This window comes from Camelus ferus, chromosome 32, assembly GCF_009834535.1.
Source record: "Camelus ferus isolate YT-003-E chromosome 32, BCGSAC_Cfer_1.0, whole genome shotgun sequence".
Classification (NCBI taxonomy): Eukaryota; Metazoa; Chordata; class Mammalia; order Artiodactyla; family Camelidae; genus Camelus; species Camelus ferus.
Window position 1 is genome coordinate 20,153,608 of NC_045727.1, and position 23,896 is coordinate 20,177,503.

Sequence of the window (23,896 nt, forward strand, 5' to 3'; positions counted from 1 at the left end):
GCTCATTATTTTTAAATGAAGTTTATTAAAATATAAATATAATTAATATGCAGTAAAATGTACCCTTTTTAGAATACATTTTGATGAATTTGACATGAATCCATCACTGTAATCAGGAACTAGAACATTTCTGTTGCTGAAGAATGTTCCCTTGTGTTCTTTTGTAATCAGTTCCCTTCTCCCACCTCTAGCCTCTAGTAACCACAGATCTGTTTTCCATTTGTTTAGATCTGACTTTTCCAGTAGGTCATATAAATGGAAATTATATTCCATAATTTTTGGTGTCTGGCTTCTTCTACTTAATAGAATGAATGCTTTTGAAGATTCACCAACATTTTGGTATGTGTCAATGATTTGTTCCTTTTTTCTTGCTGTGTAGTATTCCATTGTATGGATAGAACACAATTTGTTTCATCATTCATCAGTTGATGGACATTTGGGTTATTTGAATAGTTTTGCCTGTTGTAAATAATTATGTTATTACATAACATAATTTAGGGTTTTGTGTGAACATGTTTTAATTTCTCTTGGGTAAATACCGAGGAATGGAATTTCTGGGTTACGTTGTTAGTATATGGTCAGATTTATAATCAGTGGTAAACTGTTCTCTAAATTGGCTGTACCATTTTGCATCCTCGTTGTGTTAGTTTGTTACGGCCACCATAACAAAGGGCCACAGACCGCGGGGGCTTAAACAACAGAAATTTATTGCTTCATGATTCTGGAGGCTGGAAGTCCAAGAGCATGACGTTGGCAGGGCTGGTTTCTTCTGAAGCCTCCTTTTCCCTTGGTGTACAGAGGGCTCTCTTCTCACTGGGACTTTACGTGGTCTTCCTTCTGCACGTCTGTGTCCAATTTCCTCTTCTTGTAAGGACACCGGTCATGCTGGATTAGCACCCATCCTAATGACCTCATTTCAGCTCAGTCACCTTTCTCAAGAACCTGTCTTCAAATACAGTCACATTCTGAGTTGCTGAGAGTTAGGGCTTCAGTGTATGAATTCTGGGGGGCGCAACTCAGCCCACCACAGCCATCAATGAGGCAGGAGGGCTTTAGTCATCCCACATCTTCACCAGCCCTTGGGACCATCAGTCTTTTAAATTTTTGTCATTCTGATAGTGTGTAGCACTCATTGTTGGTTTTAATGTGCCATTTTTTTTCCTTTTTATGCAAAAAAGAGCCCTGATCTCTGTGAGTTAGCTCAGTGCTGTTGCTGAGTAGGTGAGGTTCATCATGGTAACCAACTAATGTGCCAGTCATTCTGAAAGACTGTGTCATTGTTCAGAGTCCAAGAAAATAGAGATGGCTCAGTGCGAAACTTTTACCACTCCTTGCAAAGTGACCTTTGTCCGACGTCAGTCTTCACACATTCTTGGAAGTGAAGAGGAATTGTGAAAGCCCTTGAAGTCAGATGGAGCCAACACTTGGCAGAGGCTAATAGTTTCAGCTTTCTCGAGATAACCCCAAAGAGGGAGGTGTGGCCAATGGGAGATGGTAGAAAAACAGAATTAAAACGAGGGAAAGGTTTATGACAAGAATGACAGCTGCTTTTTAGGGGGATGGGGCAAGGTAAAGCATCAGCTTCTGGGATTGATTATGATCAAGGATGCTTTGGGATAAAATGGGACACGATCCTGGGACACTGGGCTTCAACCAAGCAGAATGAATTGATAAGTGACATGCCTCTTAATAATTACCCTCCCAAGTGGTGGGGGTCCAGAGATATAATTATCTCTGTCTATCTATCCATCTATCTATCTATCTATAAATGGAGAAATACAAGTAGACATTTATCTATTAATAGGTAGATGATAGATAGATGGATATCTTTTGTAATGCAATCTGTTCTTTTCTGTTTGCATAAATGCGTCCATTTCAGATTCAATGCAGAATAATTTTCATCCACTCCTTCATCTCCCCATTTCCTTCTTCTCCCATCCGCCCCTAAACCCAAGCCCACAAAAGTGACTCTGATAGATGTAGAGTGATACTACAATTGATTACCCTGACCCTGATGGTGCCTACGTGTTTTGTCTTGAGTGGGGAGGCTGAAAGGGGGCGGGGGTTTAATAGAATGACTTGGCCTACAAGACAGCTCCTCCTTGATAAACAATCAGACACAAATGTCAATAGCAATTAGATTGTCTGTGAGCTCCAGTCACTTAGGCCTCCCGGAGCCTGTCCACAGGGCCTGGATTGAAACCCTCAGCCTTGTGAACTCCAAATCAGGTTTGGCATCGGGAATGAAAAGCCATCAGCAGTAATAGTATTACGAGGCTGTTGGTCGAAGAAGTGCAAAGGGCTTGGGATCGTGCTGGGGATCTGGTGTGTCGCAGGGCAAAGAATGCCATCATGGAAGCCAGGAGATGAGAGGGAAGGTGCGGTGGGGGCTGGGGGCATGGGGGGCGCCTGGGAGCAAATGGGCAAGGAGCCACCTTGCTTCCAAGCATGGACTTCAGCCCTGCCTCTGCCATTGGTAAGACGTGTGACCGTGGACCAATGCTGTCAGTGTCTCAGTTTCCTCATCGTGAAATAGGCATGTAATAGGACCTAAAAGGAGGCGGTATTAGCATATAGGGTGGTTGTGCTAAGCAATCGTCATAGTGAATTATTATTATTGGCAAAGCCTCAGGTGGTCAATAAAGTTATCTTCTGAGTGTCTGGCCGGGGACTGTTTTATGTGCCATGGGCCATTCAGTCTCCACCACGGCCCATTCTGAAGTGGAGCAGATATAATCCTAGATGTCAAGCCCTTAACTCAGTGCCTGGCATTTAATAAATCATGATTATCTTTACGAAACATCTCCCAAGGGTGTTGCAGGGGACATGAGGAAGAGTGAAAACCAGAAAGAAGTATTGCCCAGAATATGAGAAACTCTCATTTTCTCAGTCCAAATGTGGATGGGCCCCATCTTTCAAGAAAGAGGGAGAGAGAAATGGAGTGTAACTAGAATGTTCTTCTCTAGTAGCTGCTTCCTTGGCATCTCATCTGTGTCAGTCGGGCGCTGCGTGTTTGGGGGAGAACACTTGGGAATGGGGAGGGCAGGAGGAAGCAGGATTTCAAAGATGAGACCCCCTTCCCTGTTGAAGGAAGAGGTGAGAAGATGAAAAGAGCCCTCCGACCTGGGTGCTGAGTGCCAAGCAATGGATTCCCCTCTAGCAATGGATTCCCTAGCAGGGAGCATCCCTCGCTGACCCTGACCCAGTTAGAGGTTGACCTTGAATGATTTTAAGTCCAATGGCCAGTCTGCTTATTTTTTTTCCCCGGCTTGCCCTGCTCTTTCTCTAAGCTCATTTATTTCTTGGCCTATCTCCTCTGCTAATCCCCCCAACTCAAACACTCTACACTCTTTAGACTGACTTGCTGGCCACCACGTCAGCAAACAGTGTAGATTCTGAGGTTGGACAGGCTCTGGCTCGAGTTCTGGCTGTGTGTTGCTTGTTATCTGTGTGAAGTGGGACAAGTGGCTTTGCCTCGCTAAGCCTGTTTTCTCATCTGTCAAGAGGGGGACATGGTACATTTTTTGGAGGGTCGTGGAGCTTCCATGGGCTCATGTTATGTTATCTATTGCTGTGTAACAAACCACCCTGAATCTTAGTGGGTTAAAACAGGGAGTTATATTAATTTTCTCGTAAATCTGCAACTTGGGTAGGGCTCAGTGGGGACGACCTCTGTGTTCTGCTTCGTGACAGCTGGAGCAGTCGCCCAGCTGAAAGGCTGGGCGCTGTAATATCAGGAGGCTTGCCCACTCTCATGTCTGGCGACAAGTGAGGCCTCTGTTGGGTCAGACAGCCAGAACACCTCCACATGGCACCTCCATGTGACCACTTGACTTCCTTACAAGATGGCGGTGAGGTTCCAAGGATGAGCACCCCCAGAGAGAGGTCAGGTGGAATAAATCCTCATTGCCTTTTGTGACCTCACTTGGAGGCCACAGAGGGTCACTGCTGCTGCTTTCTGCTCATCAGTGACATCACAAAATTCTGCCCAGTTTCAAGGAGGGGCAGAAAGACTCCATTAGTTTATGGCAGAGTGGCAAAGTTCTGGAAGGGCATGTGGGACTGGCAATATGCTGTGGTCATTTTTCAGGAAATCCAATGTGTCACAGTTAACATACATACTAACGTATGTATGTGATATTAAAGATTTGTACGCATCTCTGATAGGAACTGGCACATAGGAAGTTGATGTTATCTCAAGTTCAGAGGGCTGAGATCTTATAATTCTCTGTTACCCTGAACTGGGCAAAGCCCAGAGGAGACATTTGGCCCATGTTTGTTGAATAATTAATGCATGATTTTCTTTTTTTAAAATTTTTAATTAATTATTTTTTACATTTTTTAAATTGAGTTATAGTCAGTTTACAATGTTGTGTCAATTTCCAGTGTAGAGCACAATTTTTCAGTTATATATGAACATACAATATATTCATTGTCACATTCTTTTTTGCTGTGAGCTACCACAAGATCTTGTGTATATTTCCCTGTGCTATGCAGTATAATCTTGTTTTCTGTTCTACATATGCCTGTCAGTATCTACAAATTTCGAACTCCCAGTCTGTCCCTTCCCACCCACTTCCCTGCTGGCAACTACAAGTTTGTATTCTACGTCTATGAGTCTGTTTCTGTTATTTATTTATTTATTTATTTTTAGATTCCACATATGAGCAATCTCACATGGTATTTTTCTTTCTCTTTCTGGCTTACTTCACTTAATATGACATTTTCCCTCCTACACTGCTGGTGGGAATGCAGTTTGGTGTAGCCACTGTGGAAAACAGTATGGAGATCCCTCAAAAGACTAGGAATAGACTTACCACATGATCCAGGAATCCCGCTCCTGGGCATATATCCAGAAGGAACCCTACTTCAAAAAGACACCTGCACCCCAATGTTCATAGCAGCACCATTTACAATAGAGAAGACATGGAAACAGCTTAAATGTCCATCAACAGATGACTGGATAAAGAAGATGTGGTATATTTATACAGTGGAATACTATTCAGCCATAAAAATGACAACATAACTCCATTTGCAGCAACATGGATGTCCCTGGAGAATGTCGTTCTAAGTGAAGTAAGCCAGAAAGAGAATGCACAATTTTCAATCATTCAGCTTAGTGGTTCTCCAAATGGGATGCTGATCAGAATCACTGAGGAGGTTGGTTAAAGTTATCCCCAGGCTCTGCTCTTGACCTGCTGAATCAGAATCTCCAAGGCTGTAGTCCGGGGACAGGTGTTTTTTATGACCTCCTCCAGTGGTTCAGGTGTAGCCGGTGTGGGGGCCAGCATTTTCAAACCATTGGTTTAACTCAGGACACCTCAAGATTCCCAGGGTGAGAGAACTGGCCCATTTTAAAGATGGACAAACTGAGGCTCGGAGGATGGAGGGGCTTGCCTAAAGGCACACAGTGAATTAGACTACCTTCTGCGAGGCAGCAGTGCGAGATCTCCAGGCACTGTGGCTAGTTGGTGAAGGGAATAGTTTTGGATCAGAGGTTTGCTGGTGGAGGTGGTCGTGAGAAATCTTTGGGAGTTCTTTAAATTGGCAATTCTCAAATTTGCCTTATTCACTTGCTTCTTTCCCTTTTATTTATTTGTATTGCCACATTTGAGTAGCATGTGCAGTTAATTCACTTCCTATTTTTCTTTAGGCTCATTTTTTTTCCATAAATAAATTGAACCCCCTCCTAAGTAAGTCCCCAAAGCAGGGGTGTGTCGACCTAATTCCATGCTTGTCCTAACACATACAGAAATGTGTATGTAATGACTTAAATGGAGAAAAGCCTTGACTCTGTAGCACCTAAAATCATCTCCTGTACAGTGAGTGGTAAGTGTCTCAGGCAGGATTGGCCACATAATTTGTGGGCTCAGTGCATAATTGAAAACGCCAGGCCACTCCTTCAAAAGTTAAGAAATTCAAGACAGTGATGGCAGAGCATTAAACCAAGCTCGGGGCCCTTCTGAGTGCAGGATAGTCACACTCCCGTGAAGCTGGCCTCAGTCCAGACTATGGAATATGCTGTTTTAATAGGACCCCTCGGCCAGCTCAGCCCAGGTTCCTGGAGCAAAGGACTTTGGGAGCCTCCTTCTTAGCAACCTTCAAGGGGCACCCAGGACTCGGAAGGCTGGATGTGAAGTACGGGGTCTTCATGAAGCCAGAAGAACACCTCGCTGAGCCTGTAGCTCAGGAATCCTGAACCCAGGCGAGCCAGAAGACACATTCCAGAGACAGTTTCCTTAGCGGGACCAGGAGGAGTGTAAGAGAAGGATGTTCTCCAAAGCCGTATCGGGAGTAACGTGTCTCTCCGTTTGTTCGGGGATGAGCTCTGTGTGGTTAATGCTCACGTGCAGGGATAAATATTTTCCTTCCATTGTCATAGAAGAGGGAGGGCTACAGAGACCGGGAGGAACAGGAGGTGGGTAGGGGAGGCAGGGGAGATAGGATAGATCCAAAAAAAAAAGGGGGGGGGGAATTTAATGTGGATTTATAGAACCCTCAGAATAGTTTCAACATCCTTTTTGGCCTGGCTGCTGCTGTTACCTTCAGGTGGTTGCCAATATCTGTGAAAAACTCGCGCTCTTGGCTTCCTAGAGCCAAATCCTGGGCGTGTGTAGTGCTTAGCACAAGTGTCAGGGGACCCCGAATGTTCCTTGGGTTTTTTGTTATAGGACATCGGCAACAATTATGGAAGTGTTGCTTTTTCAGCCGGGTTGGTATTTCACACTAGGGCCAGCTCTCCCTTGGAAAAGCCGTGAGGTCGGCAGCAATGGTTTCTGCTGCTTGGAAGGAACCCAGTTCAAGCCATTTTCAATTCATCACCGAGTAGCTGTAGGGAGATCGTGTTTTGTTATAACGGACACTAGCTCTTGCAAAAATCTTTGTCTTCGTTTTTTTTGCTGCTTGTGCTCCAAATGTTGAACTGAAATAAGTAAATACGTAAAACTGCTATTTAATGACCATTCAAGCTGTATTGCCCGATGAGAAGGGAGTGGGGCATCTGTAGAAAGAGCATCACCCATTTTCTGCCACAAATGTGACAGTTCTGGTGTCCCAGCAGCATCGCAGGTGTTTGGGAAAGGTTATTTAATTCCATTCTCAACAGCAGGAGGCAGGTATGTTATTTCCCACTTGTAGAGGCTGAATCCGGGCTTCCAGTGGATGAAGTGACTTCCTTAAATTGCACGACTTGGATGTGCTGGGATTGAGATTTGAAACCATGCTGGTCTGACTCTTGAACCTTGTGATAAAGCAAGGTTCATATTCTTAGCCAAGACACACTGCTCTGATTCATGAACTCATCCCTTCGGCTAATACTGATCACCCACTATGTGCCAGGCTCTGTCCTCGGCGCTCTTGATGCCGTGGCGAGGAAACCCAAACGCATCCAGTCTTTCATTGCTCTGTAGATCCCCACCCCCCTGCTTTTCTTTTGCCCCTTCCCCTGGACGGTGCTCTACAAAGTTCACTTGGAAACAACGCCCCTTTTTGCTTTCCTCTGTGGTAGCTGGTGTGCATTGGGCTTTAGTTGTGTATTGACTTGCATCTCTTCTTCATCAAACGATGAACCTCAAGAGAGCAAAGGGCTGTACCCCAGCATGAGCCCAGGACCTGGGTTATGATCTCCAAACAAATACGGGTTCTGGATGGAACAGCCAATCATTGCATTGCACCCTGCCTCCCAGCCACAGTGATTGGTCCATGCATGAGCATGTGACTCAGGCTTGCCCAATCAAATTGCTTCCCTAGGATTTTTCCATTGGGGCTGGTAGGGTAGATTTTGTTGTTCATTCAAGTGCAGCTGCAATTCCAGCTTTCTGGTGGGAGCTGGCTTTGAAAGAAAGCATTGAGAGGGGAGGATATAGCTCAGTGGTAGAGTGCATGCTTAGCATGCATGAGGTCCTGGGTTCAATCCCCAGTACCTCCATTTAAAAAAAAAACACACACCTAATTACCTCCCCCCCAAAATAAAAAAATTAAAGAAAGAAAGAAAGCATTGACAGAGGATAGCTGGGTCTGAGTCCTTGATTCTGGGTATCCCTGGTGGTTTGGTAGGAGAAATACTGTCCCTCTGCTTCCCCACTTTGATTAATGTCAGTTTGACTTGACTTTCTGTCACTTACACCGGGATTCTGGTGAACATGTCTCAGGTAACTGGCATGACAAATATGTGGAAAAGAAACAGTATGGTGTTGAAGACAATTGTATCAGCAAGTGTGGGGTATCAGGCCAGAGTTAGGTGAGTGGGTGGGTGGGCAGGGGTGGTGGCGGTGGCCCTGCTGCTGGTGGCACTCCTAGGGGGACCGAATAACATAGCTGTTTAAAGTTTGGGCTTTTAGAGACTAAAGGTCTTGGGTTCAAATCCTGCTCCAGGCTATATCTGTAAGATACTTAACTTCTCTGAGCCCATCGCTGTGAATCTGGGGAGGACTGGAAGGAACATTACAAGATGACATATCTCTGGGCCAAAGTCCCAGAGCTGGAAAGCGTTTGAAAGATCCCTGCATTATCCTTTGGGCTGGAAACTTACCCCCATCACCTTTCAGTTCACACTCATCGGCAACCCTGATTGGAAGTCCTCCCCGTCTGTGAGGCACCGGGGACACAGTGTTGAATAAAATGGGCACCGTCCTTGCTCTTTCGGAGCGGACACTTGTGCGTTATGGGCGGGCCCATAAAGAAGCAGTTACAGGGCCACGCTAGGGCAGGGGACCTTCTGGGTGCTGTGTGTGCCTTTGTGAGGGGACTGAGAGTTCCAGAAAGCTTTCCAAGGGAAAGAGAGACGTCAGTGGAGGCCTGGACAATGTGTAGAAATAGGCCAGGTAAAAGGGGATGGAGGGGAAGCGGGACCCCCTGGTAGAGAACCCAGCATAGGCAAAGGCTGAGACGGGAGACTCGGCGGGGCTCCTTGTGGGAAAGTGACAGTCCGTTTAGCATGGCTGGAGCCTTAAGCAGCTCTGAGCGGAAATGATGCTGGAGGAGTAAGTGGAGGACATGATGTTAGGATGTTAGGACTTTATCTTTAGGGTCACGGGGTCCCTTTGAAGAGCTTACGCAAGACCATTCCAGGTGTCCCCTGAAGGTCAGCACAGAGGGGAAGTCAGACTAGAGTCCTGGATCCAAGATGGTAAATTCTTGGAGAACCCCACCTCCCATTTCCCAGATGGAAACACTGAGTTCTGGAGCAGTGACTGGCCCAATGCCACAAGGCTGGTGAGCCAAGCAGCTGAAAACAGAGTCCAAGTCTCTGGATCTCACACCAGTGCTTTCTTCTGCCCCTGGAGTTCTTCCACTCCAGGCCCCCAATCTGGGCCCTCGCAGCTCTTCTGAACTCGTGAAAAGCGTCGATCCCTCACGTACACACAGCCATGCTGTCTCAGGAAGCTCACAATAAATTTTTTTTTTCAGGCAACGCCTTGCTCCCATCCCTGCAAAACAATGTATTTATTATTGCTAAGCCTTTTCCATCTCTGAGGAGAAAATGCATACCACATGACTCCCCAAAGCCTGAGCCGTCCTGGTTTACAAATACAGTACGTTAATAGCTTTGTAAACATTTATTCAGGATGACAGCTGAGGGAAACATGTGGCATTAATTAGAAGGCTCGGCAACTCGGCCTATTAGGAAGGAGGTTAAATCTGAATTAGTTGGCTTTGCTGAGACAAGAGGCTCTGGGGAGCAAAACTTCGCTCTAATATGTTCTGACTCTGTTGACGTGGGGTGCGCGGGGGTCCCGGTCCTCAGGGAGGAAGCCTGTGTCTTGGCAAGATGGTCGCTGAGTCACGGGGCTGCAAAACTGTCAGGGCTGGCCTCCCCATAGGTCTCTCCCTTGGGTCCTGCAGCTCGTCATGCTTTCAGACGCTGGGAGCATGAGGCCACAGGGCGTCGGGAGCTCGGAGCCCATCAGGGGGGCAGAAGCAGCTTCTCCAGGATGCCTGCGTTGTGTGCAGGGAGGCCTTCTGGGCTGGGAGTTGCCTCTTCGTCTGGTTTGCTGTTGCCGGTCCAGCACAGCGTCTGTCTCCCCCCAACCCCCGCCCCGCAATCACAGCATCCTTGATCACCTCTGCTGAGTGGTACCTGTGAGCCTCCCCCATAGACTGGGTGCTCAGTGAGCCCAGAAGCCTGCCCTGTTCCCCGTGTTCTCCCTGTGCAGCCAGGCTTGGTTTAAAGTAGATGCCCGAGAGGTCATTTCATCTCAGCCTCAAGTTCATGAAAGGTTGCAAATTTAGATGTTTGAGGTTCTCCCCAGGCGGCCGTGTATCCACACATAGAAATGTCCCAACAGCGTTGAAAGGAGGTAGCATTTGTCACACAACTCTTGACTTGTGCCCTGTGCTTGGAACACATCCCCTGTCGATATGTGAACATCGTTTTACTTTTTAATACGTCGTTGAATTGCTCCATGAATAGCACAAGGACATCCGCTTTGTTGCTCCTGGGGTGGCGTTCAGTATGTTAATTTGTTACATGTAAACGTTACATCACACCCTGGTTTGTGTGTGATCCTGTCCTGACCTTTCTTCATCTGTGAATGTTCTTAAGAGCTTCTAAATACAGAAGGGACCCAAGTCTTCTGGGACCTCTGAGAACCTGGATAGTGCCCCTTGAGTATATGTAGAGTGGATACAAGAAAGGAGGAGTGACCTTGGGAGGTCATGTATCTTCTCTGGGGCTCACTTTTATCATCTGCTAAATGGGGTGGTGGGCATGGAAGGAGGGCTGGCTAGCTGAGGCTGAGGATGCTGTGAGCTGACTCATGGCATGGTTCACGGTTCTGGTTTCTCCTCTGCTCGTAGGTCCCTCTGTCCGGATGCCACTATCTTTGGCCCCCTCCTCACCTCCTCCTGGTTGAACCATGTTCCCATCTTCTCATTGCTCCAAACACAGACTCGCTTGGTGTTTGACTTGGATGGATGGCCCAGAAACAGATCTCAGCCCCCTCCCTTTTGGCTCCATCTCCAAACCACCACCTTCTCCCTGTCTTCTCCACTCGCCTTGCAGGCAATCGGAGCTTGAATATCCTCATTTAGTGGTTTTCCAGCGTTGTTTTTTCCCTCCCAGCAAACAAGGTTGGTAACACAATATCTAAAACAGAACAACCAGGAGTGGCCCTGGGTGAGGCAGGGGTAGGAAGCCGTCCTCTCCCTCTCTGGCTTCGAGGATGTTGCAAAAGCTAGTGGTGAAACCCTGATGAGATAACGAGGTTCTCACGTAGTGGATGGAGAGGCTGTCATCCAGGAGGGACCGTGCCTCGCCTGGCTGGGAAGTGGTGGGGCTGGGGCTAGAATCCAGCTCTTTCCACCACATCTCGTCTAAGAGTTCAAGAGTTTAGAAGAGGCTCAGCTGTCACTCTGGTAGGGACCACTGGAGGCAGGTGGCATAGAGGTTTAAAGGGGGTGACCAGGAGCGAGACTTCCTAGATTCCAATCCTGCTTAGAAACAGTGTGCCTAGGGGATGTGCCCTGCCTCTCCGTGCCTCAGTTTTCTCATCGCCAAAAATGAGTGTGAAGATAGCTACCTCTTGGGGTTATTGTGGGGGTCCAGTGAGATGGGATACATGCCGAAGTCCTAGTGCCGGAGCCCAGCACGTAGTAAGGGCTTATTAAATGTCAGCTGTCATTGTGAACAGGCACATCTGGGGGCTGCCTCCAAGGAGGGAGGGGCCGGTGGAGATGAGATCAATGAGAACGTGGGTTAAACACTTGGGTTGCAATCCCAGCTCCCCTCTGTGTGACCTGAGGCAGGTATCTTAACCTCTCAGACCCTCTGACACCGCCTCTGGGACTGTAAGAGAATCGACTTCTTAGGCTGGCTAAGAGAATGTCAGTAGCAGGATGGTCCTGATTTTGCAGACGAGGGAACCAAGACAGAGAGGGGAAGTCACATCCTCAAGTTCAGAACACCGTGGGAGAATCTTGTGTTCTGTGTGCTGCTCATGGGAGTTCGCCAAGCACACCAGCCTTGTGAGAGACCTGGTGTGTCCTGCAGGGAAGAATCCTGTTTGATTCTGCTCAGTTTGACCTTTGCCAAACTAACTGAATTATGGGTCTCCCTAACACCCTCTGTGCCTTTCAGAAAATATAAAACCATACCTCGCACTGATCCCAGTGGAAACCACTTGGTGAAACCATGGACTTGCAAAGCCTCACACACTTTAAAGGGCACACATATCTCATCTCCTGATCTTGTTAAAGTGTAAATTCTGCTTCAGTAGGTTGGGGGTGGAGCCTGAGAGTCTGCGTTTCTCAAATGTTCCCAGGTGATGCCAGTGCTGCTGGTCCAGGGACCACTCTTTGAGTAGCGAGGGTCTAGACCAGCGCCGTCCAGTGGAAATATGAGAGCTGTATATGCAATTTACAAATTTCTGGTAGACACATCAGTAAAATAAAAAGAGGTAGGTGACCTTCATTTTAATCTGTCTTACTTAATACAACAAAAATACCATTTCAATTCAATGTAAAAATATAAAAACCAATGTAAGAAAGAAAATATACATACAAATAAAGTAGAAAAGATATTTTGCATTCTTTTTGGATGAACTAAGGCTTGAAAATCCGGTGTGTGTTTTACACCTAAGTGTAGCTCAGTTTGGACCAGCCACATTCCCAGTGTTCAGCAACCACCCATGGCTGGCGGCTACCATGTTGGATCACGGAACTCCAGGACACAGGCTGTCTGTAGTCTGAGTACCTGGTTTGCAATCCTGGCCCTGCTACTTGTTTGCTGTGAGGTTTGGGGAAGTTACTTAATTTCTCCACACGTCTGTTTCTTCATCTATAAAATGAGGCTAAAATCAAAGCCACGGCACCTGGTCAGGTCATATTTCTGTAGCTATCAGGGTCCCCAGGTCAGAGACACAACATACAGCAGCTCTCTTAAGGAAGGTGGTGAATACTTCCAAAGACTCTTCTGGCATTTTCTGATAATTTCATTGCACACTCGCTTCCTCCTCGGGGCTAGGTAAAGAGGACGCTCACCTGGGTTCTTCTTTGCTGGTGCTCTGTTATGCGGACCGCGTGTGTTTTGCTTGATTCCTAGCATGTGCAGTTGCCTATTGGCTGGCTGGTTACATGGGGGGTGAGGCGAGGAGTGGGGACTGAGAGGGGAGAGCCAGTGAAAAGGCAGCCCAGCCTCTCCAGCAGCGAGTGTGTGTTACAGGTGCATCGAATAACAAAGGCCCGCGTTCTGGTCTTTCAGGTATAGATAATAAACATCAGGTAAATACATGGGCAGGAGGAGCCTCTGAATGGGGGGCAAGGCAAGCCAACTGCAGGAAAATAACTGAGACTAATGGGCTGGAGGGTCTGAAGGGCGGCCTTTTCCTTGCTTTTCTTTTCTTTCCTTTTTTTTTCTAATGCAGGAAGGAGGAGGTTGCTTTGATTTATTTATTCGGAGTGTTTAGGCATTTCTATGGGCCCTGGTCATACATAGGCACTTCACAGCCTTGACGCTGTGTTCGCTCTGTGTCCACACCCTTCCAGCATCCTGCAGAGCCCTGCAGATAAAGCTTAAAATTTAGAAGTCCCCATTCTTCCCCCAAAGAAAACAGGGCTGTGTCTTTCCCAGAGCCTTGCGTCCTTGCCATGGCAGCCCTCCCAGCTCTGCCAGGCTCAGGGCGCAGCTGGAATCTCAGAGCAGTGCAGGGGATGTGGAGATGTCTCCTGGAGCTGGGATGGACCACACCCCGCCCATCACACATTCCTGCTGGGTCTGTGGCAGACAGACGCGACCTTAAAAGCAAAACATTCAGAAAGCAAAGGAAGAAAGCTGCTTGTAGACCAGTGCTACTTCAGGACAGGTCATTGGGAAATGGCAGACTCGACCTTTCCTTCCGTTCTCTCCGCCTGGGTCTAGCTTTTCCAGGCACGTCTACAGCAAATTCATGCGTCGGCTCTCTGCTTTCCCAGTTCCTCGAAGCTAAAGAGGAAGGGTCATATTGAAGAGAACATTGGAGGCACATAGGAGAACAGATGTTCTCTTAGCAATATGGACCAGACAGCCAGAAGTCCTGATTCCAGATTCCGCCGCTGACCACGGTGTGACCAGGGCCAAAGACATCACTCTATCCTGGACCTCTTCTCTAAACTGGGAAAGACAGTATTTCTCCTACATGGAAAGATTTTAAAGGAAATCTTTTTTGGAAAGATAATCAAAGACTACATTCTTCTGAGTATTATCAAATCTGTGTATTTGTAGATGGGACATGCCTTGCCTTCCGTTTCCTTTCCTCTCTAATTTGGGAACTTTGAGGTTTTCCTTGTAGGAGGATGAGGAGACCCAGGTAACGGCTGTGGAAAGGGGTCTTGGTGAAAAGATGGTAAGGACGTGTGAAGTGTTGTGAATAATCATAGCTCAGGCCAGGTTCCTGGCCAGGTTCATAGCTGGATTCATAGTCAGGTTCGTGGCCAGGTTCATAGCTGGGTTCATGGCCAGGTTCCTGGCCAAGTTCATGGCCACATTCTGCAGTTTGCCTCCAAGTCCTGTGCTTTAAAAAAAAAAAAAAAGAAATCATTATTGGAGCTGCCAAACCAATATTAAAACCAGTGGCTTATGAAAGGGCCTGGCAATCAGCGCTGGGAATCTTTTTGCACCTCTTAATTTTGCGGCAAGAAGGAAGCATCTGATCTGGGGCAGGGCTTTTGGTGACACCAAACCCAGAAATGGAAACGAGTTCCCCCAGGCAAGTGGTTTCACTTCTTGAAGTCTGAGCTGCTTCATGTTGGAAATATGCCAAGGAGAAGGGAGGCTCAGCGAGGTGAGTTCTCCGTTTTCCAGGTAGGAAAAGATGCCCACATGACTGAGTGAACCTTTTAGAAATCCAGCAGTGCTCATTAAACTATTCCCCGCCCCACCCCCAGCCCCAAGCGACATTTTGCTCATGTCAGTGACGGAAACCTACCATCCTCAAACACTGCCCATGGGAGGGCACATTGATAAATCTTTCCAGAGGGCAAGTTCCTTAAAAACACACACACCGTTTGTCCCAGAAATTCCACCTCTGGGAGATTATCCTGAGGGTGTAGTTGGAGAAATACCCAGAGATGTGAGGATAGAGATGGTGATGTCATGGCAGCATTATTGATGGCAATAAAAAAAAAAACAAACTGGGAAAAAAAAAAAAAACCCTAAATGTCAACAGGAGGAGACCAGCTATGAAATTAAGCTCTAATCACGCACTGGAAGATGAAGCAGCTGTTAAAAATTATCCCCTCCTCGTTCCCTCCCTCTCTTCCTCCGTCCTTCCTTCCTTTTCTTTCATTCTTTCCTTATACAAACATTCGTTGAGTGTCTGCTATGTCCCGGGCACTGTGTCTACGTGAACTCTGTGTTGTATCTAAGTGAACTGACACAGAAGGACGTTCATGATACGTTAAGTAATAAATACAGAATAAAAATACATTAAAAGGCCGGTTTCATGGATGTATTACAGGCTCCTACTCGTGGGAACATATATTTATATGATAGCATATGAACTAAAATGTTTAAAAGGACATGCACCAAAGTATTATTGGTCAGTTTTCTCTAGATGTTGGAATCACAAGTGACTTTTATCTGTTTCAATCTTTTGTTTTATCTGCATGGTCAAATTGTTTATGGAGAGATTATGTTTCATATATAATTCAAGTTCAGTGAGACTCTGCATGATTTGGCCTCAAGCCTCTGCCTCACTGCTTTTACCTCCCATCACTGTCTTCCCCCAGGCTGCTCTGCCCTCGCCACGTAGTGTCTCTGTTTCTTAAACATGTCCGATTTGTTCCTACCTGAGGGCCTTTGCACTTGCTGTTCATGCTGCCTGAGATACTCTTTCCTCAGTTCATTGCCAGCTTCTTCTGTGCATTCCAGTCTCAACTCAAGTATCCCCTCCTCAGAGAGAACATTCCTGCTCACTTAATTAAAATTAGCTTACCCTGCACATTTTATAGTGTTTCCTCATTTTAGTGTCTTTATAGAACTTATAAATCTGAAATTCTCTTGGTTTTTCTCTGAGTTGTTAATTCCTGTCTTTTCCACTTGAATGTAAGCTTTTTGTTCACAGGGACCTTGGCTTCTGGAACAGAACTTGGCACACAGCAAGAAATCAATACATACTTGTTGAATGAACAAACTCTGGGAAATATATATATTCAGAAAAAGAATAATTAAAAAAAATCCTCCTTTTCGTGCGTACCAGAGACATGTAGGAAATTGGTGACTCTCAGCTGGAAGGTTCTCTCTAGTCTGCCAGGATACTGTTTTTGACCTTATAAGTGACCCTGTGGGGGCCTATACCATGGAGCATATAATGCCGAATGTCATGCAGGAGTTGGCATCTACCCAGTTGGAGGGAGGCATCTGAATTCTCATCTATAGATCACACCCCAGTGCCTAGTGAGCAGCTTAAGAGCTTCAGACACCTGACTTGTAATTCTTGCTCTGTGGCTGATTCATTGTGTGACATCTGTCAAGTTTCTGAACCTCTCTGGGCTGCAGTTTTCCCATGTGTGGAGGGAGAGAGAGAGATCCTATCCATTTCCAGATTTATCAGGATGGACACCATCAGTAAGCTAATGTCACACCTTAAATGCCCTTTTACATCCGTCTTGTTCCCTGGTGGGCATCATAATCCCCATTTTGAACCTCTCAGACCAGGCCAGGATAGTGGGAAAGGAAAAGGAATATTATTTGAGCAACTGCTGTACGAATGCCACGTTAACTTCACAACAACATCCTGAGGTAGAGCTGTCTCCATCTTACAGACGAGGAAGCCGAGATAATGTCTTGCCCAGGGGCTCAGAGTGAGAAAGGGGCAAAGAAAGATTTGAATCTATATCTATTACTATAAGAACATCAAGGCAGGTCGCCTCCAAGTTGTAAGGACACACAATTCTTAATGGATGCTCACTTCCTTGTCAATCAAACCAGGTTGCTCAGCAGCTGAGACTGACAAGGCTATGAATGGCCAGCACTCTTTCTATGGGCCAGAATTATTTTCCTAGAGGATAACAAAGGAAAAGATACAAGGAAAAATGGTTGCAAAAAAAAAAAAAATTCCATATTTTGGGCAGCTATATAGTATTAAAATCTTCCAAGAAGCAAGACAGTTTGGTTACTCACCATCAGAGCCCACTCAACTTAATGCTAGGAGAGGAATAGTTCGAGGGAGGCCAACTCTAGGGGAACTACAGTTATGGGCATTGAGCCGGAGGCCAAGAGCTTGGCCTTGGTCTTGGCAGGTGCAGGGAAGGAAAGCAGGCTCCAGCCCTTGTTTTTTATGGGTTGATTTATTTATATCAGGGTGAAATTCACGTAACATAAGATTAACCATGAAAATTTTTTCCCCTGGCTTTATTGAGACCTATTTGACATACAGCACTCTGTAAGATGATTGATTTGACTCTGTCTATACAATTTACCATTTCAAATTTTATATTTAAGTTCACTTATTCACAGTGTCGTGCAGCCACCACCCCATCTCGTTCCAAAACACTGTCATCACCCCAAAGAGAAACCCCATCCCGTTAAGTAGTATTTCGCCCCGTTTGACACCCTCTCCACTTCCCATCTCCAACCCCTGGCAGTTACTAATTTGTTCTGTCTCTGTGGATTTGCCTGTTCTGGACATTTCATGTAAATGGAATCATACAGTATGTACCCTTTTGTGTCTGGCTTCTTTCACTTTAGTGCAGTGTTTTTGAGGTTCACCCATGTTGTAGGTTGTGTCCATACTTCATCCTTCTTGTAGCTGGGTAAGAGTCCATTGCATGGACAGACCCCTTTCTGTTTATCCATTCAACCGTTGATGGATACTTGGGTCATTTCCACCTTTTGGCTACCATGAATTTTGCTACTGTGAACACTTGGTGAGCAAGAATTTGTTCAAATGCCTGCTTTCAGTTCCTTTGGGTACACACCTAGGAGTGGAATTGCTGGGTCACGTGATGAGCTGCCACACTGCGTTCCACAGTGACGGCTCCAGGAATGTGCAAACCTCCCGATTTCTCCGCATCGTCACCAACTCTTGCTATTTTTAATTTTCTTAATTACAACCATCCTAGTGGATGTGAAGCGGTATCTTATTATGGGTTTGATTTGCATTTCCCTCACAGCTAATAATGTGGAGCATCTTTTCACGGGTTCCTTGGCCATTTGTGTATCTTCTTTGGAGAAGTCCCCTGCCCAGTTTTCACTTGGGTGGTTCGTCTTTTTGTGGTCAGGCTCCAGACTTTCTTGACCTCATGAGCTGTTTTGCTCTGGGGCCCATGGGTGAAGCAGCCAGATGCAAAGACCTGCCTGGATAATCCTAGAGTCAGGAGATGAAGAGAGGCTGCCTGGGTGATTCTGTTTAACTTTTTGAGTTCAGCCAAACTCGCAAAGAATTTAGAGGCCTTTCCCTTTGAAGAATACTAGGAAGACTTCTGCAATTCTTGCTAAAAAAAAAAAAAACCACCACTCTAATTCTGGGACATGAGCAGTTCTTTTCATTATGAGAACATTCTACACCCTTAAGTCCTTTAATCACTTGTAACACTCTCTCTTTATCTCTCATATGGAAACAATATGTCCTATTTTCCATATGCTGTAATTATCCCCTTTGATACAATCATGTGCAGAAACATGTACAACACGCCAAGTATTATCCACCTGGCGCATTTACATAGACTGTTTTTTTTTTTCCCCTCTACTTTAGATTTTGCTTCATCTGTTTTTACAGCCACATTACATAGCATCAGTCAGAGAGACAGTGAACGGAAAATGTAGCGTGATTCCAAATTTCTCTCTCCCCTTTCATCTTCGACGTCTTCCCTGTAATTCCATTAACCCATCACACCAAGAAAACAAAACTTTGGAGCCAGGAATATCTCTCAACACCTCTGATGGAGGGTGCGGGGCTAGTTCTGTCTTGGCTTCAGAGAGTCCTTGGGAGTCTTGGAGGAGGGCCCGTCTGAGCTCACCTCCAGCCACCGGCACCAGCCTTATATTGGGAAATTAATTCCAGGTCTGGAGTTTGATCGGTTCTGCTAAACTCCTGCGTCTTTTGGGGACATCGTGGAGTGTACTGACAAGACCTCTGGTTGTGGAATCCTGAGGCTGTAGGTTGAAGTCATGGGTCTACTACTGTAGTGAATTTGGGACCTGGGGTGAGTCTCTGAATCATCTTGGGCTCAGTTTCTAGGACTTTAAAATGGGGATAACATCAGTGCCCACTCGACAGGGTTGGCATGTAATGACGGCCAGTCTTGACCGGCTCCTTATTACGTGCTGAGCGCTGTATGAGATGTTTCACAATTTTAAAATTTAACCCTTAGGATGATTCTAGCTCCATTTCACAGATGTGGAAACTGAGGCCTGAAGACATTACTTTAACGTGGCCAGGGCAACAAAGCTGGTCGTTGGGGGAGCTGGGATTAATTAGCACCCCGTCTCCTTGGTGTCGCCATCCTCTGTGTCATCCCCTCTCTTGGATGACATCAAATGTGTCCTCTTCCTGGGGGGAGGGGGCTCTGCAAGTGGCAGCTGCTGTGAAGTGCAGAGTTTCCAGCCCTGGTGAATGGGCTGTGTTTACTCCTTTCCTTCCTTTTCTCATGCAGAATGAATCCTCCAGCCAGGGCCTTTCTTGGAGACCCCAGTTCAGGAGCACAAAGCAGAGTTCTGCATGGGATTTGCTTCAAGGTTCCCAACAGCTTTCAAAGTTCTAGGGGGCTACAAAGCCCCCCAAAGAATTCGGCTTGGAGCAGTTTTCCCCCTTCGTTCCTAAATCCATGGGCAGATTAAGCAAAATGGAATCCGTATGTTTCTGATTCATTTACACTTAACTCATCAAAATGTTCCTTTTTATGAGCTATTTGATGTCCAGAAAGCCTTTTGAGTAGATTTTATAAGCCTTTTAAAGACTTTTCTCTTAGAAACAGGCGGTTGCATTTTGCCAAGAATAAACAAACTTGAACCTCAAAAGTGCTGATCGTGCCAAGGATCCTGAGGCCAGAGGGCAAATTTGCAAAGTCACCCCTTCCTCACTCCTGACACCTTCTTCCATTTCTCCTCTCCCCTCCACCTCCAAGTCGTGGCCCCTCTGGTTTACTTGCAGAACTTTTTACCCCAGTTCCAAACATTTGCACCCCCTTACAACACCCATCTTGTGTAGCTGCTCACCTCACCTCAGCAGCCGCAGCCCTCAGCCGTTCCTTCTCTGCCTGCCGCCTGCAGTTGAGAACACGTGGAAAGGTGCTGTTTGTTGGTTGATTTCCTGTAGCTCGGAAACCAGTACCGGTATGTGTACCCCTCACCTGGCCGTTTACAAAGAATTCGCATTATTCCATGTGCTTTTTTTTTTTTTTTTTTAATCACAGGGGCAGGCAGGCGGGAGAGCCTTTCTGATTTCCATTTTATATGGAAGGAAACTGAGGCTCTCAGGGCCTAAGTGCTTGGCTGGGAAGCATCTGGCTCAAAGGCGGCGAATTTTTACCTTAGTTCATTCAGGCTGCTATCACAGAATACCATAGACTGGGTGAGTTTTAAGCCACAGAAATTTATTTCTCACAGTTCTGGAGGCTGGGAAGTCCAAGATCAAGGTGCTGGCAGATATGGGGTCTGGTGAGGGCCTGTTTCCTAGTTCATAGATGGCCATCTTCTGTCTGGGTCCGCACCTGCCAGAAGAGTTGGGCAGCTCTGTGGGGTCTCTTTTGTAAGGGCACTAACCCTATTCATGAGGGCTCCACCCTCATGACCTCTTCACCTCCCCAAAGCCCCACCTCCAAATACCATCACGTTGGGAGTTAAGATTCAACATATGAATTTTGGCAGGGGGGAAACAACTCTAAAGACTTTTTGTTTTGCTTTGTTTTGCTATGCCATGTCCTTAGCATGACTCAAAAGGCCATCCCCAAAGATTATCGGGGTGCAATTGTTTTCCTCTAGGTCTTTAGATCTAAAGGAGAACCTTGGAAATCAAAGCGAGGTTAAATACATTAACTGTTGGCAACGGCTTTGAGGGTCAGCTATGGTGTTTCCATTCTATAGATAAGAAAACTGAGATTCAGAGAGTAGGTAAGTCGTTTACATGCGGCCACACGGTGAGGCCAGTGAAACAAGGCATTGAGAACTAGACTGGCACAGCTGATCTTGTGTTTCCCAAAAGGTGGTGTGCATGTTGCCAGCAGACGTGGATGGTCCAGGATGGTCCAAGAACTTGGAAATAAATGATTCTGAATCCCACGTGAGAGTTTTTCCCTTTGCAGGCTTCTTCCAGTTCTCACTGGCCCAGAGAAAGTTCCCGTTTGATCCTGGTGTGTCTTTTAACATCTCTCCACCACTCTCTGCTCCCCGCTTTGTAATATGGAGAAAACAGGCACTGTGCTTAGAACCTCCCTCTGACAGCGGCGTACAGCTAGTGTGTGATAGCTTTGTTTGCTTTCACTGTACTTCTTTTTTAAGGTTACCTTTCCTTTATGGATGTGGTACTGGATTTATGGACATAACAGTGATATACAATTTCCTTGGGAGAGTAAATAAATAGGGTTGATTCAAGGAAAAGTATAGTAAGGAAAAATGATTATGCAGATGGTGAGGAGGGCAAGCATTTTGAAGGTAGCATCCAAAGGATTGGTGTTTGGGAAACACACAGTAAGTCCATCTTCCAGGTGATGAAACTGAGTCCTAAGGAGAAGCCACTGGCTTAAGAGAGAGTGTCAGGGTGAAGGTAAGAACTCAAGTGTTCTGGTGAGCTTCGGTAGTTTGGATCATGTCCTGGATTGTATTTGCTTGGATCTCTTTTTTTTTAATTCTTATTTTTTATTGAAATGTAGGCAGTTTACAATGTTAGTGTCAGGTCGACAGCAAAGTGATTCAGTTATACGTGTATATATATATACATACACACATGTATATATATATTTACATTCCTTTTCCATTATGACTCATTACAAGAAATTGAATATAGTTCGCTGTGCTATACAGTAGGTCCTTGTTGTTTATCTGTTCTATATATGCTAATATGTGTCTGTTAATTCCAGACTCCTAATCTGTCCCCCTCCACCGCCCATTCCTCCTGGTAACCACAGTTTGTTTTCTGTGTGCTTGGACATCTGTAATGTGCTTAGTGGTTTTGCACCGGGTCGTGCCGCCAGTGTGTGCTGAACGAGGGAGTAAGTAGGCACGTGAGTGAATGAATGAATGAATGAATGAATGAATGAAAGAAACATTTGATGATGTCCTTCCAATCCCTGATTTGAAGAAAGAAAAGATAATCTTCGAAGGGGCCAGGCCAGGCTAGCTCCGAAGTTGATCTTGACTCCTCTGAAATATAGACGTGCGTTTAGTGTTAGACCAGTGGTTGTCAACTAGGGGTGATTTGGGGCACCCTCTGCTCTGGGGACATTTGGCAATGTCTGGAGACATTATTAATTGTCATGGGAGTGGGAGGGTCTCTGCTACTGGGAACTAGTGAATGCAGGTCATGGATGCTTCTAAACATTGTATAATGCGCAAGACATTCCCCAGGACAAAGAATCATCCAGCCCACCATGTCAATAGTGCCAGGTTGAGAAGTCGCTTTAAGCACCCAGAGACTCATGGAGACTTGAAGGTAGAGAGGGTCTAAGGATGTCTTTAAGAGTGCAGTCTTGCTGAGTACTTGAAAATATTTTTTTTCCTCACTGACTGCCCATCATGTAGTGAGCTTGCCCACATTTCCACTTTGCTGATTGGAGCATAGACATGAAGGTATGTATTTATATAAAAAAAAAGATATTGATCGACAGGAGTAGTCATTCGCTGACATGATAATCTTTGCTCATTGCTGTGATGTTCCAAAAGTATGTTTGATTTCTGTGTCCACAGTTCATACCTTAAGTCACCTAGTAGAAAGCCCTGTGGATTTCTCCAAGTATTTTTGTTTCGGTTTTAGGAGGGAGTGTTTATGATGAAATATGTCTGGATAACTCTTGAGATTACTTTGCCTGTACTGCTTCAGGTGCTGTCAGAAACTTAAAGACAACAATATGGTGCTAACATCACAGGCAATTGTGTTGGTCTCTTTGCATGTTCACCTCAAGCACCAGACTGTATGCTTCCAGAGGGCGGGGGCTGTATCCTTTTCATGGCTACTCCCTCAGCACCTAGCATCTTGTTGGCCACCTAAGAAGGGGTGAGTGAATATTATTTAAGTGAATGTATCGTAGTTCTTAAGCGTACATCCTGTGTCTATACTAAGCTATGATATTTGTCTCTTCGAATTAAGCTGATGTTCAGGAGGGTTAAGTTACTTATTCAAGTTCACACAGCTAATCCATGGAAGTGTTATTGAGGGAAGGTAATTGGCCTTTTCATCCTTCCTCAAAAGAGTATGTGCCTGGTTAAAGGCTCTGCGAGACTGAGTTCTGTGCTCCCACTTGGCATATTTATCCATCATGAACAGCGAGAGAAAATCAAAAGAACAGAAAAGTGAAAGAGTGTTGCCTGGGGCATTGACTTTGAGTCCTGGATCATCTTCAGTGTCCTTGGGGAACTTACTCTCTAAGAACCTCAGTCTGTGCCTCCCTAAAATGGGCACAATCAGAGCACCTGTCTCAGAAGCTTGTCCTGAAGGTCCATTGAACTGATAGGTGTAAAACCCAGGTCCTGGGTAGGTTGGAAGAACTCTGAAAAATGTGAGCTGTTATAATATGTTCATGTGTGGGGAGGGGTGGAACACATTTCTTTTTAAAGAAAAAGAACAACACTTTGCCTTGTGAGGGCTAATAGGAAAGTAGCAGCTGAGTGGTCGAAAGACAGAAAGCCAATTTCCCTTCCCCTCTAATGCTGTGAAAAATTAGTTCTTTTGCTTGCGAGCATTCAGACCCTTGAGGAATGTAAGATACTAAACATGAGCAGGGAGCAGACGCTGGGAAGATGCCATCTTTTTATTGGCACCATTAGAGG

The 23,896-nt window shown here is 45.8% G+C and overlaps 1 protein-coding gene across 1 annotated transcript in view; it reads right to left on the minus strand.

The window, feature by feature from the left end:
* LOC116660862 overlaps positions 1-11,308 on the minus strand; it is a 48,830-nt gene extending 37,522 nt beyond the window's left edge. Inside the window, exon 1 of the mRNA XM_032471208.1 lies at positions 11,213-11,308. Coding sequence (XP_032327099.1) covers positions 11,213-11,308 — 96 coding nt within the window. The remainder of the gene's footprint in view (positions 1-11,212) is intronic.
* Between the last annotated feature and the right edge of the window lie 12,588 nt (positions 11,309-23,896).